We start from the raw sequence: 15592 nt of genomic DNA, 5'->3' as shown, positions 1-15592 counted from the left end.
GTGCTGTTCACAGCACTTTTTTTTTTTTTTAAGTCCGGGGGCGGCGGATCCCTCTTGCCAGGACACTCTGAGAATTGTGGCTCTAGGAAGATAATAGGGGCCTTCTGCAACTCTTAACTCCCAGAATTCTTAGCAACTCTTGCCAACCTTAGCAAACCGCAGCTCCCAGAATTCTTTGGTGGTTGTGGTGGGGAGCCATGACTGTTTAAAGAAGATTCCCATCACATAGTTAGAATTCCCAGAGTTCCCTGGGAAGAAAGATTGGTTGTTAAACTACTCTATGAATTGTAGCTCCGTGAGGGGAATTGTGGGATGCGTCTCCCTCCTGACAAAACTCCCAGAATTCTTTAAAAATAAAATAAAATAAACTTTATTATTTTTGAAAGGCAATAATTACAATAAAAAATGTACAGCCATAACACTGTCATTACAGTTGTCTTTTTTCCCCTTCCCACACCTCCCTCCTTCCCCCCTCTATTCCCTCCCTCTTCTCTTCCCCGTCGACTTCTCAACCTTTTCTAAGCTTATCCCTCCCCCCCATATGTGATCTACATACCTTACTCTTATATTGCATTTATTTTCTTAAAATTCTATCAATTCTTTATATTCTATCAATTCTTTCTATTCTATCAGTTTTGTTATTTCTACATAGAATGGTTCTCCAGGCGAAAAGATTGGTTGTTAAACTACTCTATGAATTGTAGCTCCGTGAGGGGAATTGTGGGATGCGTCTCTCTCCTGACAAAACTCCCAGAATTCTTGGGGGGAAGCCACAGCTGTTAGAACCTCTATCAAAGAGCATGGTGCGCCCACACTCGATTTCTCGACAAGCAAACTTTGTGCGACAGGCAGAAATCCAACCGGCTCAGCTTGGGCTGGCTACGGAGATTCTGTGTGCTACAGATAATTACACCTTGCCCGTCTCGGAAGGCACCTCACTCCCTCCACCTCCCTGTACCCAAATGCCTGCAGTCGGCCCCACCTTCCCCATCTCTCTGTCACCCTGCCGTCTAACTAGTCGGGTTGGGTTAGGACTGGGAATGTGTGGGGGAGAAGCACAAGAGGAGAGGAAGGCAGGGAAGGCGGAGGCAGAAAGATCCCTTCCAGATCTTGTCTCCTCGTCCTCAGCAGAAGGTGAGAGAAAATCAGAATTCTCTTTGGGTGGGTGGTTCGTGCAGCGCTGCTATAACATGATCCCAGGCACTGCAGAACTCGGGAGGAAGCCCTGCAGAATTTGGAAGCGAGAAATTATATGCGGAGCCTGTGGCGCAATGGGTCAGTGTGTCTGGCTGTTAACCAGAAGGTTGGTGGTTCGAGTCCACCCAGGGATGGCTGTGGGCAAGGATTCGTGTACTGCAGGGGGTTGGACTAGAGGACCCTTGGGGTCCCTCCCAACTCTATGAAACTGGGCCCTGTTTTTTTGGGGGGGGTCAAGGAAAGATGGTTTGGGGGGTGGGGAAGCATATAAATCAACGTCAAGGCTAAAACAAGGATCACCCAGATTTTTTAGAAGATATCTGAAGGCAACCCTGTTTGGGGAAGTTTTTAATGTTTGATGTTTTATCGTGTTTTTAATATTCTGTTGGGAGCTGCCCAGAGTGGCTGGGGAAACTCAGCCAGATAGACAGGGTATTTGACAACAACAACAACAACAACAACAACAACAACAACAACAATTTCCTCAAACACCATCCATTGGGACTATTAATCTGCCCCATTCAGCACCCCCTTCTTCTCCTCCTTTCCCCCCAAAATCAGACCCCCCACTCTGTTTTATTAGGTAAGGACTGAGGTTTAGAGTATTGCTGCATTGTTGCATTTCTATCTCACCTTCCTCCCGAGGAGCTCAAAGCAACACACCTGCTTCTCCCTTGCTCTCCGTCCCATCTTCACAACAGCCCTGTGAGGGAGGTTCGGCTGGGAGGCAGTGACTGAGGTCACCCAGTGAGCTTCAGGATTCAGCTGTGGGATTTGAACCCGGGTGGCGGCCCCTCGGGCCCTCGTTTGGCACCCTAAGCGTTCTGCTGCACTGCCACCTAACCGTGGGGTGCTAGGATTCCTGGGTCTCAGAAACGGGAGGGGGGACCCTCCGAGCCTCCATCCCGGAAAGGGGAGGCTTCTAGCTCACCCCACAACTTGCCCAGGCCAGCCACGGCACAGAGCCAGCACACCTGGCCTGCTGGTTGGCTCAGTCGAAATTTTAATATCCCAGGACATTCCTGGCAGGCAGTGAGTCAGGCTTGAGCGCCTTTGACGCTGGCTTTGAGTGATGTTGTTGCTCCCGCCTCCCCCCCCCATCCCACAGGCTCGCACCCCAAAGAGGCCAGAGAGACACCAGGAGCAGGAGGAGGAGGAGGAGGAAGCAGCAATTGGCATAGAACCACCCTGTGGAATGGAACAAGGAAGAAACCCAGGTGCCCAGCTGACTGCCCAGTATCGGTTTTAACCTCAGAAGTGTTATTCTCACTTGGAGGGGGTCATCTGCTGAACTTTGGCCAACTTCCACCAAGGACCACCATGCAGAGTTTGACCAGCCGGGTCCCCTTTCCTGGGGAATTCCTGCTAGTAGGTGAGTTGATGACAGAGGAGTAAGCAATGTGAAGCCCGCCCACAAGGCCGCCAGCTGTTTTGGGGGCAGGAGGATTTGTACATAGGGTTGCCAACTGACCAAAAAACACCTGACGCAGTTTGCTCCTCTGCTTTTAAGGAAAATTTGAAATCTATTAAAATTACAGGCGATGGTCGCCTGCGAAGTGTTCCAGATCAAACTGTTGTTCAAGGGACATCTATGGTAACACTTTGAAAGGTTTCTTAAATTAATTCTGTTTATTGTAACAAGCTGGTTTTCTCCTGCTCCGGAGGGTAAGACTCGAACCCATGGCTTCAAGCTACAAGAAAGGAGATTCCGACTAAACAGCGGGAAGACGTTTCTGGGAGTGAGAGCCATTCAACAGTGGAACAGACTCCCTCGGGAGGTGATGGACTCTCCTTCCTTGGAGGCTTTTAAAGAGAGGTTGGGTGGCCATCTGTCATGGATGCTTTAGCTGAGATTCCTGCATTGCAGGGGGCTGGACTGGATGATCCTCGGGGTCCCTTCCAACTTTGCGATTTTATGATTCTAACACAAAGACATTTTTTAAGAATCATGAAGCTGGCAGTTCTATGAACAAGTGGAATGTTGAGGGTGTTTCTGTTTCCTGGCATAGAGGCAATACAAAGGGAGGGGGCACTTTTGCCTGTTTCATGTTAAGCTGCCCTTAAAGACAGAAGAGCAGGGTCAGTTTAATAAGTTGGCAATTCTAATTTATAGAGTTTGGGAGTGTCGTAGGGAATCGGTCAATGCTGAACAGGGTGGAGTCCAACAGCATACGGCTGGCCAATGATTCCCCATCGCTGGCGCACGTGGATTCATAGGCAATGGTGCCATCTGGGCAGAATTTGGGGGCACACAGCAAAATTAGTGGGAGGGCCTCCCAGATTCAGCAAGGCTTTCCACTTTTTGAAGTAAGGGGGGAATATGAGGAGTCCCTCCCCCTGCCCTCAACATCCTGTAAAACCATTATCCCTGGAATTACCTATATTGCAGGGGGTTAGACTAACTTCCAATTCTATGATTCTACCTAATTCAGCCTTTGCCAACATGGGGCAGATAGGAGCCATCCAAAACACCTAAATGGTGCCAGATTGGCAAAATTCTGTACTAATTTTACCGTGGTCAGTAGGCCAAACCTCTGACCACACAGCAGCAGGGGCTGGCTGAGAAGTTGGCAACTGCAGAATGTAGGAAGCTGTCTTATGCCACGCCACACCAGGATTGTTTACACTGGCTGGCAGCAGCTCTCTAAGGGTTTCCACCTGAAGGTCCCTTTCATTTGGAGAAGCCAAGAATTGTCCTGGGGCCTTCTGCACTCAAAGCAGCTGCTCTGCCACTGGGCTACGCCCCTTCCCCCTAGGGTCAGGGTGCTGCACATCTACGAGTTCCTGCTGGACTGGGAACTGCTGGCAGCTGAACTGGTTCGAAGCTGGTTTGAATCTAGTGTGTAGACTAGGGTTATAACCTTTTGACTCCATCTCCCCCCCAAAAAAGCCATTTCCTGTAGCAAAATGAACTTTTGCTTAGAAACGCCAGAAAAGGGAAATGAAAAGTTGGAATTGCTGTAAAAGCTGGAATCTATTTCTCCTGTTTACATGCTATGCCTATTATACAGTTACTTATACAGAAACTGGTTTATTGCTTTTGGGGGTGGCCTTTTCACAGAAGAAATGACCATTCATTCCTTTGCTTCTAGGCAAAAGTTCATCAAACTAAGCTACATGAGCATGAGGCTGTAAAAAAAGTTAGAACAGGGGTCCCCAAACTAAGCCCCTGGGGCCGGATGTGGCCCAATCGCCTTCTAAATCCGGCCTGCGGACGGTCCGTGAATCAGCCTGTTTTTACATGAGTAGAATGTGTCATTTTATTTAGAATGCATCTCTGGGTTATTTGTGGGGCATAAGAATTCATTCATCTCCCCCCCCCATATAGTCCGGCCCCCCACAAGGTCTGAGGGACAGTGGACCGGCCCCCTGCTGAAAAAGTTTGCTGACCCCTGAGAACCTTAGTGTAGACCAGGCATGGCCAAACTTGGCCCTTCAGCTGTTTTAGGACTACAACTCCCATCATCCCTAGCTAACAGGACCAGCGGTCAGGGATGTTGGGAATTGTAGTCCCAAAACAGCTGGAGGGCCAAGTTTGGCCATGCCTGGTGCAGACATATGCTGAGCCAGGTGAGCGGGGTGGGGGAAGCTTTCAGACCAGTAGGATGCAAAGGCAGGCAGGTGCTGTTGGAGGATGCTGTGAGTTCCTGTGGCCACCTAACCTGACTCTCCCTCCCTCTCCTCTCACGCAGCCTGCCTTGTGGGCTTGTGGGCTCCCCTGAGCCAAGCTACCATTGGCAGCGTCCCTGTTGTGTCCATCCCGGAGACCCCCGCTGAGGGTCAGAACGTCACATTTGCCGTGGTCAACGTGACGGGCACTATTCGCCAAATCGACTGGTACCGAGGCGTGGCGACGGACGGTTCGACCCGGCTCTTCAGTTACTTCCCTGGGAACGGCAACCCGCAGCGGAACGGGGTGCGACATACAGGGAGGGAATTTGGCTTCCCCAACGGGTCCCTTCTCATCACCAGGGTCAGGCCCAACGACAGCAAGGTCTACACCGTGATGCTTCTGATGCGCCCCAAAGGCTCTCTCAAAGGGTCCATCGAACTTCAGCTGGCACGTGAGTGTTTGGGCTCTCTCCCGCTCCCAATCTCATTGCCTCCCCCTGTTTCCTGTCTCCGTGGCTCAGCGCTGCAGCACGGGAATGTCCATTCCGGCCACCGTTGAGAGTTTGCCGATGCTTAGCTTTGGAGATCCCCCCTCTCTCTCTCTTTTTAAAAAATTCAAACAGATAAACAATTCTACAAGATTGCACATTTAGCAACCAGTTTTTCCACCTACGGCTTCCATCTCCCTCCGTGGTCCCCCTAAAATTTCTGTTTATACCTTCACCTTATCACAAAAGGGAAACAAAAGGTTCACCCCCACTCAAATCCCTATTTGCGTTTTAATATATTTACACTTAGTGTTTGTTTTTGTTTTTTAAAGTACCGGTATTCTGCAAACAGAATACTCTTCTGGGGGTCTTCAAAAATTGTGGACGGGAAGGAATTTTGACTTTTCTCATCCGCAAAAAGAAGTTACGTCATCCGGACGGTCCTTCCGGATCTCCTGTTTATTGTTTGCATGTATACCTTAGGAATGCTGGAGATGGTTCAATGAGATATTGGGCTGCTTGCTTCTGTTGCATAACACAACTCAAAGCACAATTAGCGTTATATAACCACCCACATCTTCCTTGTACACAACTGTCAAACGGGGGCAGCGAATGGCTGTAGCTGAGTGGTAGGAACACCTGCAGTGCATGCAGAAGGTCAATTCCCAATGGCATCTCCAGAAAGGGGTGGGAGAGGCTCGCTTTCGGAAAACCCGGAGAGTTCAGTATTGCCACAAATGCTAAACTGGTGCATCGGTTAGATCAGGGTTTCCCAGACTTGGGCCTCCAGGTTTTTTTGGACCACAACTCCCATCATCCCTAGCTAGCAGGACCGGTGGTCAGGGATGATGGGAATTGTAGTCCAAAAAGAGCTGGAGGCCCAAGTTTGGGAAACCCTGGGTTAGATCAATCAAAACAAAGATATTTAATGGGCTAAATATGTACCCTGCATTGCCAAACTACAACAAGCACAGCCAATAGGCAGGAGAGATGGGAGTTGTAGTTCAGCAACATCTGGTGAGACAAATGTTCCAGACACACCTGGTTTCAGTTGCCGGCAGAAGGGCACAGATTGAATTAACTCATTTTATCAGTTGATGGGCTAAAATATAGTTGAGGATTCAACCAACAGGGACCCAATGCATGTCCACTCCAAGAGTAGCCCCATCGAGTTCAGTAGGATTTATTCCTTGGATAATGTGTATATGAGTGATGGGGAAATCTGGGCCTTCCAGATGTTGCTGAATGACAAGTCCCACCGTCCCTGGCCACGCTTGCTGGGGCTGGTGGGAGTTCATGAGGCGGTCTTAATGGTGGGGTTTTGCAGGGAGTTGCCTTCCATCGGGTCAGACCATTGGTCCATCGAGCTCAGTATCGTCTACTAGGGATGGAGGAGAAACTGAAATCAGTCTGCATTAAAAAACGGACCTAGCAAATTCTCGCTTTCCTAAAGAATACAGGCAAACCGAAGCACAGCCACCCTTTGCAATCCACACTTATCTGAATTTTGCGAATGGAGGAACAAGAATGCGTTTGACTAGGGTAAAACGTGTGACAAAATACACCCCTCGGTGAAAATAATGTACGGAAAGGCATTATTCTGTGTGAAGTTGTTCTGCAAAAAAAAAGGCATAAAATGACATACACATGAAAAGTGTGTTTGGGGAGAAATTTGTGCTCAAAGCCTGACGAGTTTTCGTGAAGGCCTTTTCTTTTTCTGATTGCAAACTGATGAGGGCCTGCGGAGGACAAAACTTGCTGAGGGTGAGGAATGAGAAACTAAAACCAAAAGATTTATCCATCCCTCTAGCCGACCCTGAACAGCAGTTGGCTCCCCAGGGTTTCAATAAGAGAGTCTCTCCCAGCTGTACCTGGAGATCCTGGGGTTAAAACCTGAAATCTTCTGCATGGAAGCTGGATTGATTGATTGATTGAATTTCTATGCCGCTTTTTATTCAAATGAATCTCAACCAATAAATAACCATAATATAATAAAACATAATACCAATCGTGAATACTGCATACAGCATATAAAATATTTAACAAATTATCAATAAAACAGTTGCAATCTATTAAAAAAACTTAACAAAACAGTCGCTAAGAAATAAGCTAAACTTGACAATTACAAAAAGTCACGTGATTAACAAATAATGCAGCATTTAGAATCTATAAAACAATATTAAAAACATTAACAAAATAGCAATTATAAGCTGAGCACTAAGTTCATCTTTAATTTTTTATTTGAAAATTTTATTTACAAACAAAAACGCATAGACACAAAACAAAATTCATATTGCACTAAGCTCATTCACACAATCTCTGCACCCCCATACTTCTGCCGCTGAGCTACAGCCCTTGTCGAAAGGACACCCTCTTCCACGCAGCTGTTAGAGGTTCAGGAGGCCTGTCCCCTTTTGTGCCTGCCGCCCCGCCACTAGGCGGCTCACGGTTATGCTGGCCCTACCTGGCAGGGTTGTTGTGGAGAGCTGTGAGGACAGAGCTATTTCCGTCATTGTCTTGCCGCAGCCAAAGGGGCCCGTCTCAAGCATTTGCTTGCTCCCTCGGTCACTCGGTGGGTACTAACACCCATGTTCGTTCTCTTTTCTAGACTCAACTACTACCACCCCACCACCTACAACTCCCACCACAGAGGCACCTCCTGTGAAGGAGCTCACCAAACCTTCTTTGATGCTGGGCTGGATTGTTGCTGGAGTCGTGGTTGGCATCCTGCTAGCGGGGGCTGTCGGGGCTGTCCTGGTCTACCGCTTCGTCTTACAGAAGGCAGACCCAGGCACGGGGTAAGGGGGAACGAGGGGCTATGTGTTTAGAATGGTCATGAAGGTAGACCACTGAATTGTAGAGTTTGGATGGGACCATGGGAGTCTTCTAGTCCAAACTCCTGCAATGCAGAAATCGTATCTATCTATCTATCATCTATCTATCTATCTATCTATCTATCTATCTATCTATCTATCTATCTAATTTAATTTTCTCAATTACATTTCAAAATATTCATTGAAACAACCTTAAATCATTTACTTCCCTTCTCTTTCGGTGGTTCATTTTGCATTCCATACATCCCTGCATATTTTACATGAACTAAACCATTCAGTAATCCATTGTTACATTTTTAAAAAACTTATTTACACTGTTGAATTTATCTTAATGCTACCAGCGTTTTTAAATGAACACAATTTTTACCCATATATTCAGTAAACATTTTCCAGTCTTCTTTAAACGTGCATTCTTCTTGTTCTCTTATTCTATATGTTAAGTCTGCAAGCTGTGTGTATTCCATCATGGTTACAGGTAGGTAGCCGTGTTGGTCTGGATCGAAGTAAAATAAAAAAATTCCTTCAGTAGCACCTTAAAGACCAACTAAGTTTTTATTTTGGTATGAGCTTTCGTGTGCATGCACACGAGTTTAAGTTTAAGTTGCCATTCTTCTTTGGTTGGGACCTTGCTCGTTTTCCATTTTGGGGCTAACAAGACATGGGCCATGGTTGTGGCATACATAAATAGTATTTTTTGACACCTGGGAAATTCCCTCTGAATTATCCCCAACAAAAAGGACTCTGGTTGTTGTTGTTTTTTGGAAAGGTACTTCTAATTACCCCCCCTCCAATTCATTATATATCATTTCCCTGTATTCTTTTACCCTTGTAAAAGGGCAATGCAGAAATTTCAAGCATTTGTTAACAGAGGGCCATCCAATCTCTGTTTTAAAACCTCCAAGGAAGGAGAGTCCACCAGCTTCTGAGGGAGACCGTTCCACTGTCAAGTGGTTCTTACTGCCAGAAAGTTCTCCCTGATAGTTAGTCGGAATCTCCTTTCTTGTAACTTGAAGTCATTGGTTTGAGTCCTACCCTCCAGAGCAGGAGAAAAAAAGCTTGCTCCCTCCTACATTTGGCAGCCCATGAGATATTTAAAGATGGCTTTCCTATCTCCCCTCAGTCTCCTCTTTACCAGGTTAAAGATACCTTGCTCGCCCAACCATTCTTCATAAGCAACATGTAGATACGTCATTGGGCAACCTCTCACCCATTCAAATTTGTTTCTAGGATGCCAGGAAGACTGGATGCAATAGGGAAAAAGCCACCAGCACCCAAACATGGTGAGTGACCTCCTCTAGAGTATCTGAGAGTCCGGGGATCCACTTCCCCCCTGCAAACAGTGGTGTGTGTGTGTGCTTTGATTGGGACATTGTTTTTCATGTGGATAACCCTTCCTCAAGGTCTAGCAAACGGGATGTTAGCCCTGTATACCTGAATAATAATAATAATAATAATTTATTATTTATACCCCGCCCATCTGGCTGGGTTTCCCCAGCCACTCTGGGTGGCTTCCAACCAAATATTTAAAACAGTATAGCATCAAACATTAAAAACTTCCCTAAACAGGGAAGTAGTGTCTCCACCCCCATCGTTCAGCCTGGACACTGAGGTCCAGCTCCGAGGGCCTTCTGGCGGTTCCCTCAATTCAAGAAGTGAGATAACAGGGAATCAGGCAGAGGGCCTTCTCGGTGGTGGCGCCTGCCCTGTGGAATGCCCTCCTATCAGATGTCAAGGAGATAAACAACTACAGCTGTACCTTGGGTTAAGAACGTAATTCGTTCCGGAGGTCTGTTCTTAACCTGAAACTGTTCTTAACCTGAGGTACCACTCTAGCCCGCCGCCGCCGCACAATTTTTGTTCTCATCCTGAAGCAAAGTTCTTAACCCGAGGTACTACTTTCGGGTTAGCGGAATCTGTAACCTGAAGCGTTTGTAACCTGAAGCATTTGTAACCTGAGGTACCACGGTATCTGACTTTTAGAAGACATCTGAAGGCAGCTCTGTACAGGGAGGTTTTTAATGTTTGAGGGGGTTTTGTGTGTTTTATAGTCTGTTGGAAGCCGCCCAGAGTGACTGGAGCAACCCAGTCAGATGGGCTGCATATTAATGATAGGATTATTATTAGCCGGCTACAATCTTGATAATGACGCAGTTCAGCAGCAACCGAAGAACCTAAGAACATAACAATAGCTCAGACAGTGGCCTCTCAAGTCCAGCATCCTTTGCTCACAGGGACTAACCAGACTGTATTGATTTTTATCGGTTTGAAGGGGCAGCTGCCCCCCTGCTCCGCTTAGCTACGCCCATGCACCCTTGGGAGCTGGGGTGCAATGGCGCTCTCTCTTTGCCTATAGTTTCCAACAACAAGGTTGTTGTGAGAATGACATGCTATGCAGTTCTGAGGCATGTGTTCTAATCTCCACTTTCCAGGTGACAAGGAGCCCATTTATGAAATGATGGATTCGCCTGTGGAATCGCCCAGAGGAGAAGGGAAGGAGCCTCCCCCAATGTCTGGACCTCTCCCTGTAAGTCAAGTAATGGGACTCAACAGCTCCTTGGTTAGGTTTTGCAAATGGGGCGTGAGAGGATTAGGAGAGGCTGGGAACGGGATTTCTCAGTCAATGAACTCCACTGTGCAACTCCTTTAGTCCTGATCCGGACTCTCGGAATTCCAAAGGTTCTGTATGAATTTGCTGGAACGGCCCTTTCTTCTGCACATTTGAGAGTCTGTGATACGGGTGAATTTGTCAGGAACCGTGCTGAGGAGGGCTGCACTGAGGAGGAATGGTGGGAGCCTCCCCCTCCCCCTGCTCCTGATCCGGATCCTGAATCTTCCCAGGAGCAAGAGGACAGTATAGATTTGGAACAGCGGTTTGCAGAGGGACATGGTTCAGAAGGAGGGAAATACTGGATGGAGAACAGCTAGGAGAAGAAACATTGGAAGAGAGACAGTTAACAGATTCACAGTCCCTGGACAACATTCACCCCCCACCTCCCTTCTCCAAAGTCACGGAGAGCTCAGAAAGTGGCAGAACAGAAAGCACAGAGGGTACAAGCTCAGATTACAAGATGTAGGAGTGACGTAGATTAATAGGGACAGAAGGGGGTGAGATCCTTAATTGGGAGCACCGCCATTCTAGGAGATGGTTTCTTTGTTCTCTCGCTGTGATTATTAAAGTTTATAACTGGTAAGAAGGCTCTTTTCCCTTTGTTCTGCTTATCTACTGCCATGGGGGAGGAAGCCCATTCCCTGAAGCCTGACAAAAATTTAAAGGACTCACCCTGCCAGTGGCATAGCTAGAGGGGCAGATGGGGTGGATTGCCCTGGGCAACACTTACCTTTGGGGGTGGCATGTTGAAGCCCAAGGTGGTATGCAAGCCCAGGCACCCTGAGAGCCCAGCATGCTGCTTCCAAAAGCTGCTTGGGGCTGGGTTCATAGTGTGTGCAAGCTGTTGTACCCCCCCCTCTGGTGGCCCCCCTCTGGTGACCGAGCAGGATACAACAGGCATACACCAGCCCCATGAGCGGTGCTCGGCTTGCAGGTTCCCCCAAACGCCACGTCCCTCCCCGCCACCAAGGAACAAAATCTCAGCAAAGGGAGGATCAAATGGAAGCCCACCCTTTCACGATGATCCGATCTCTTTCATTGCCCACCATATTCTTTCTCTTCACAGCCTCTGCCGGGTACTTGCCCCAGTCTGGACACAAACTACATGGTAAGTTCTTAACTCTGTGGGAATCTTAACCGGACTCTTCATTTCTTCCTATATCCATAGAAATGTAAGCCCGTCATCACGCTTTGCAGTTTGCAAGCCGGCCCGACCACTGGGACTACAAAGGGAAGCATCGCCTGACATCGCTATGAAGTCAGGTGATTGACAGGTGGGCATCTGTCACCTTTGGCCTGCCAGGAGTTTGGGAAATAAAGGTCTGCCCTGCCAGCCAGGAAAGATGCCACCCCTTTCCATAAGGGATAGGGTGGGTAGGGTGAGCTATAAGGGGAGGGAAGCGGGTGGTGGTGAGCTCCAAGGCTGGGTAGGCTGAGTTGGTGAGTAGGGGATCAGAACATTTTCCAGTCCAAGGGCTGCCTCCAGGAATATGCAACTGTCCCGTATGGGGATTGAACTTACGACTTTGGTGTTGGCAGCACCAGGCTTCAATCAACAGCTTAACAGCTTGGGACCAGTTTACCTGTGAGATTGCCTTACCCGATTTATGCCCGCTTGGCGTTTATTCCTGCATTGCAGGTGGCTGGACTAGATGACCCTTGGGTACTTTCCGACTCTGCAATTCTAAGATTCAATTCTACGGCGGCTCCTATCTGTGGAACTGGCACTGTAAAGGTGCCAGATAATACTCATTCCACATTTGCACTTTGGAACTCCTTGCCTATTGACGCCAGGCAGGCACCTTCCTTGTACTCTTTTGGACACCTACTTGAAACATTTTTGTTTCGGCAAGCCTATTTAGTCATGTAGAATGCTGGCGTGGACTTTCATCTGGTTTTTAGCTTAGCGTTGACTCTTAATTATTTCGTGCAGGTGTTAAATTGCTGTTTCTAGCTGGTTTTTAATCTTATAGTTTTATTCGTTTGGTGAACTGCTTTGAGGTTGCTGTTGTTTTGCAATCAAGAGGTATAGCAGCTTTATGAAATGAATAAACAGGATTCCTTTCCTCTTTAATTTTCAGGAGTTGCTACGCAGAGCAGAATCTATTTACGCCGAGATCAAGAGGTGATTCTGTGCCTTGAAAGGTGCTACTCTGACTGCCCCCCCCACTCCCCTGCCAGCTCCCTCGTTCCCTGGGAACCAACCCATTCCAGTATTTTGGGATGCGAATTCTCCATCTCCCGTACTTTTGCTCTCTCTTGCCTGCTGCTGGCGGAACTAGAATCCCTTTGTCTTAAGACTGTGCATACAGCGAAGAATTTCAACCTACCGCCAAGTTCAAAGGCGATCGAGCCGAGGACTTTTCTCCTGATGGGATGGAGGAGCAAGATAGAGCTTGCTGTTGCCTGGGCAGTTCGATCTCATCTCTTCCTAAAAACGGACCACCACGCGTGGCTAAAGTCGTGCTCCTTTTCAAGGAATCCTGGCGGCGGGAGGAAATATTTCTGCTTGTGGTTGTGATTATTTTGGTTTTCTGGGCTTTTTTGATAATTCCGTTTTTTGGTTTTGTTTTGTTTTTAATAGCAGCAATCTGCTTTGGTGCTCAGAAAGTCTTTCTGTTTCCTGGAGGGCTGCTCTGCAAAGTGTTGGAGGGGTGCTCTGCCTCCCCCCGCCACCCCCAAGAACCACTTTCTTTGCAAGCTGTAGATCAGGAAATGGGAGGCCACACACACACACACACACACAAACACACAAACATACACACTCTTTGAGGTCATATTTGACTGAGGACACCACCCTCCCAGTTGCTAGCTCTTAGGGCTCTTCCAGAACACCTCTATTTTAAGCCTGAATTCAATCCTGCCCTGGAAAATTCAGGTTGAGCAGTGATCGTTGATGGGGAGGTCTTGCTCAAAGCCCTGCTTCCCCCAAAGATCTGACTTTTTGCAAGAAGGAAGTGGGGGGGGGGGTTGATGCTTGCTATGACGCAACATCCTCTGACCTCCCTGCAAAACAGATCGGAACGGATGCTCTCTAAATCCCTAGTGTCTCTAATCTTGCAGTTCTCGGGGGTGGTTCACAGCATAAAAATACAATATAAAAACGCCAAATACGTGATAAAAACAAGAACAATAATAATAATAATGACCAAATCAACAAGTCCCTCCCCACAAACACTTGATACTGTTCAAGCTGTTTAGGAAGCAAAGGCGTTGGAATAAGAGGGGGAGCTTTGAACCCCAACAGTGATGTTTAGGAGGAAATGCATGCTAAGATTTGTGTGAGTGCAGAATTACAAAAATATTGAGGAAGGAACGCCCTAAAGGGTGAGGAGTGAGCATGCTCAGAGGCAAGAAAAGTAGGGGGGGAACATACCCTCCAACATTTCTCCGATGAAAATAAAGATGTTCTATTCCATATGGATAATTTTAGTCTTTATACCCCACACATCTTACTGGGTTGACCCCCAGCCACTCTGGGCACAGCTTCCAAGATATATAAAAACATAATAAAACATTTTTTAAAAAACTTCCCTATACAGGATTGCTTTCAAACGGCTTGGGGAGGGGAGGTCGAATAACTCCATACCCTCCATGAAAATAGGGACATCCTAAGGAAAAACACAGCTCATGAGAAGAGAAGACTCCCTGGAAAAGACCCTGATGTTGGGAAAGATGGAGGGCACAAGGAGAAGGGGACGACGGAGGGTGAGATGGTTAGACAGTGTTCTCAAAACTACCAACATGAGTCTGGCCAAACTGCAGGAGGCAGTGGAGGGACAGGAGTGCCTGGCGTGCTATGGTCCATGGGGTCATGAAGAGTCGGACACGACTAAACGACTAAAGAACAACAACAAAGGAAAAACGGGACATTCCAAGATCAAATCAGAAACCGGGATGGCTTCTCTAAATTGGGGGTGGAAAATTGGGACACTTGAAGGGTTGGGGGGGGGCAGAGATGGAAAACTAAGGGGGAAGCAGGAATGGTATTGCATGTCCTGGGATAATGGCATGGCTGGCTGAGTAGCTGGAACCTTGAGCGGGACATTCCACGCTGCAATGTTTTGTTGCTGGCCCTGTTAGTTAATCTTTATCCCAGTTGGAACCTTTCCCTGGCATTCAACTTGCTTTGGTTAGTCAGCTGCACCCTGGAGAGGGTTTTTATTCCCGTATTTGTTAACCGGTTAGCTAATGATCAATGCCAGGCTGCAATTAAGAAACTTCCAGAGATTCTTGAGCAAGGAGACGCCACCCCATTGCTCTTTCCGGCTGCTGCATATAGCAGACACCCTGCTCCACTTTTCGAGGTGTCAGGAATTTGGAATGCGGGGCGGCCGCTTTCCAAGGTGCTCCTGCACCTTTCAGAGCAGCCTGCCGTGCAGAAAAATTATGGGTGCCTCCAGACTGTCGAGGTTTTGCGGGAGGGGTTCAGGCACATACCGGAAGTTTAGGTTTGTGCAATTAACATGATTTAAAGGGCTCTGTCGCCCTGTCACAACAAATCCGGTTTGGAAAGCAGCGGAGGGAAATGATTAACGGGAAGATTAACACCCTGCAAGCAAATTGGGAGGAATGCTCAATAAAGGCCGGATATAATCTCATCTCTGCATGAGGTTTGTGCAAGCAAACCAGGATGAAGGTGCCCAGGAATTAGGTCACCTGGAGGGGTCTGAATGCAGACAGAGCGTTTCTCTCGGGCAAGGAGATAAGGGGCGTCAGAAGCTTCACCCCATAGCGACTGAATGTGACTGTGTCAGCCGGCAATTAATAGCGCAGCCGGACAGTCAGTGAAAATAACAATGACAACTCTGCCAAGGAAGTGGAACAAGGTCCTCTAGTTCCTGACTCTCTCT

The 15592-nt window shown here is 47.6% G+C and overlaps 1 protein-coding gene across 3 annotated transcripts; it reads left to right on the top strand.

Moving 5' to 3' along the window:
- The first annotated feature begins 962 nt into the window (after positions 1-962).
- On the top strand, positions 963-14159 carry CEACAM19 (CEA cell adhesion molecule 19). 3 transcript variants are annotated; one of them, XR_015950699.1, is made up of 8 exons: positions 963-1134; positions 2306-2569; positions 4890-5261; positions 7906-8095; positions 9359-9411; positions 10561-10655; positions 11806-12013; positions 12821-14159. XR_015950699.1 is itself a non-coding variant. In XM_035121003.3 (8 exons), exons 1-7 carry the CDS (start codon positions 963-965, stop codon positions 11983-11985), a joined length of 1224 nt encoding a protein of 407 aa, XP_034976894.2. In that variant the 3' UTR covers positions 11986-12013; positions 12821-14159. The 3 variants fall into 3 exon arrangements, 2 of the variants coding, with proteins under 2 accessions (XP_034976894.2, XP_034976893.2); XM_035121003.3 differs by having other exon boundaries at positions 11908-12013; XM_035121002.3 differs by having other exon boundaries at positions 11806-11847.
- The last annotated feature ends 1433 nt before the right edge of the window (positions 14160-15592 follow it).

This window comes from Zootoca vivipara, chromosome 6, assembly GCF_965207765.1.
Source record: "Zootoca vivipara chromosome 6, rZooViv2.hap1.1, whole genome shotgun sequence".
Taxonomy (NCBI): domain Eukaryota; kingdom Metazoa; phylum Chordata; class Lepidosauria; order Squamata; family Lacertidae; genus Zootoca; species Zootoca vivipara.
This window is presented reverse-complemented; position numbering and strand designations above follow the sequence as displayed.

Bases quoted from the DNA above. Each gene is read 5' to 3' on its own strand.
- CEACAM19 (XM_035121002.3), top strand. From the start codon at position 963: ATGCCTGCAGTCGGCCCCACCTTCCCCATCTCTCTGTCACCCTGCCGT. The intron at 1,135-2,305 runs GTGAGAGAAAAT...CCCATCCCACAG, and splicing joins CTCCTCGTCCTCAGCAGAAG to GCTCGCACCCCAAAGAGGCC. The intron at 9,412-10,560 runs GTGAGTGACCTC...TCCACTTTCCAG, and splicing joins GCCACCAGCACCCAAACATG to GTGACAAGGAGCCCATTTAT.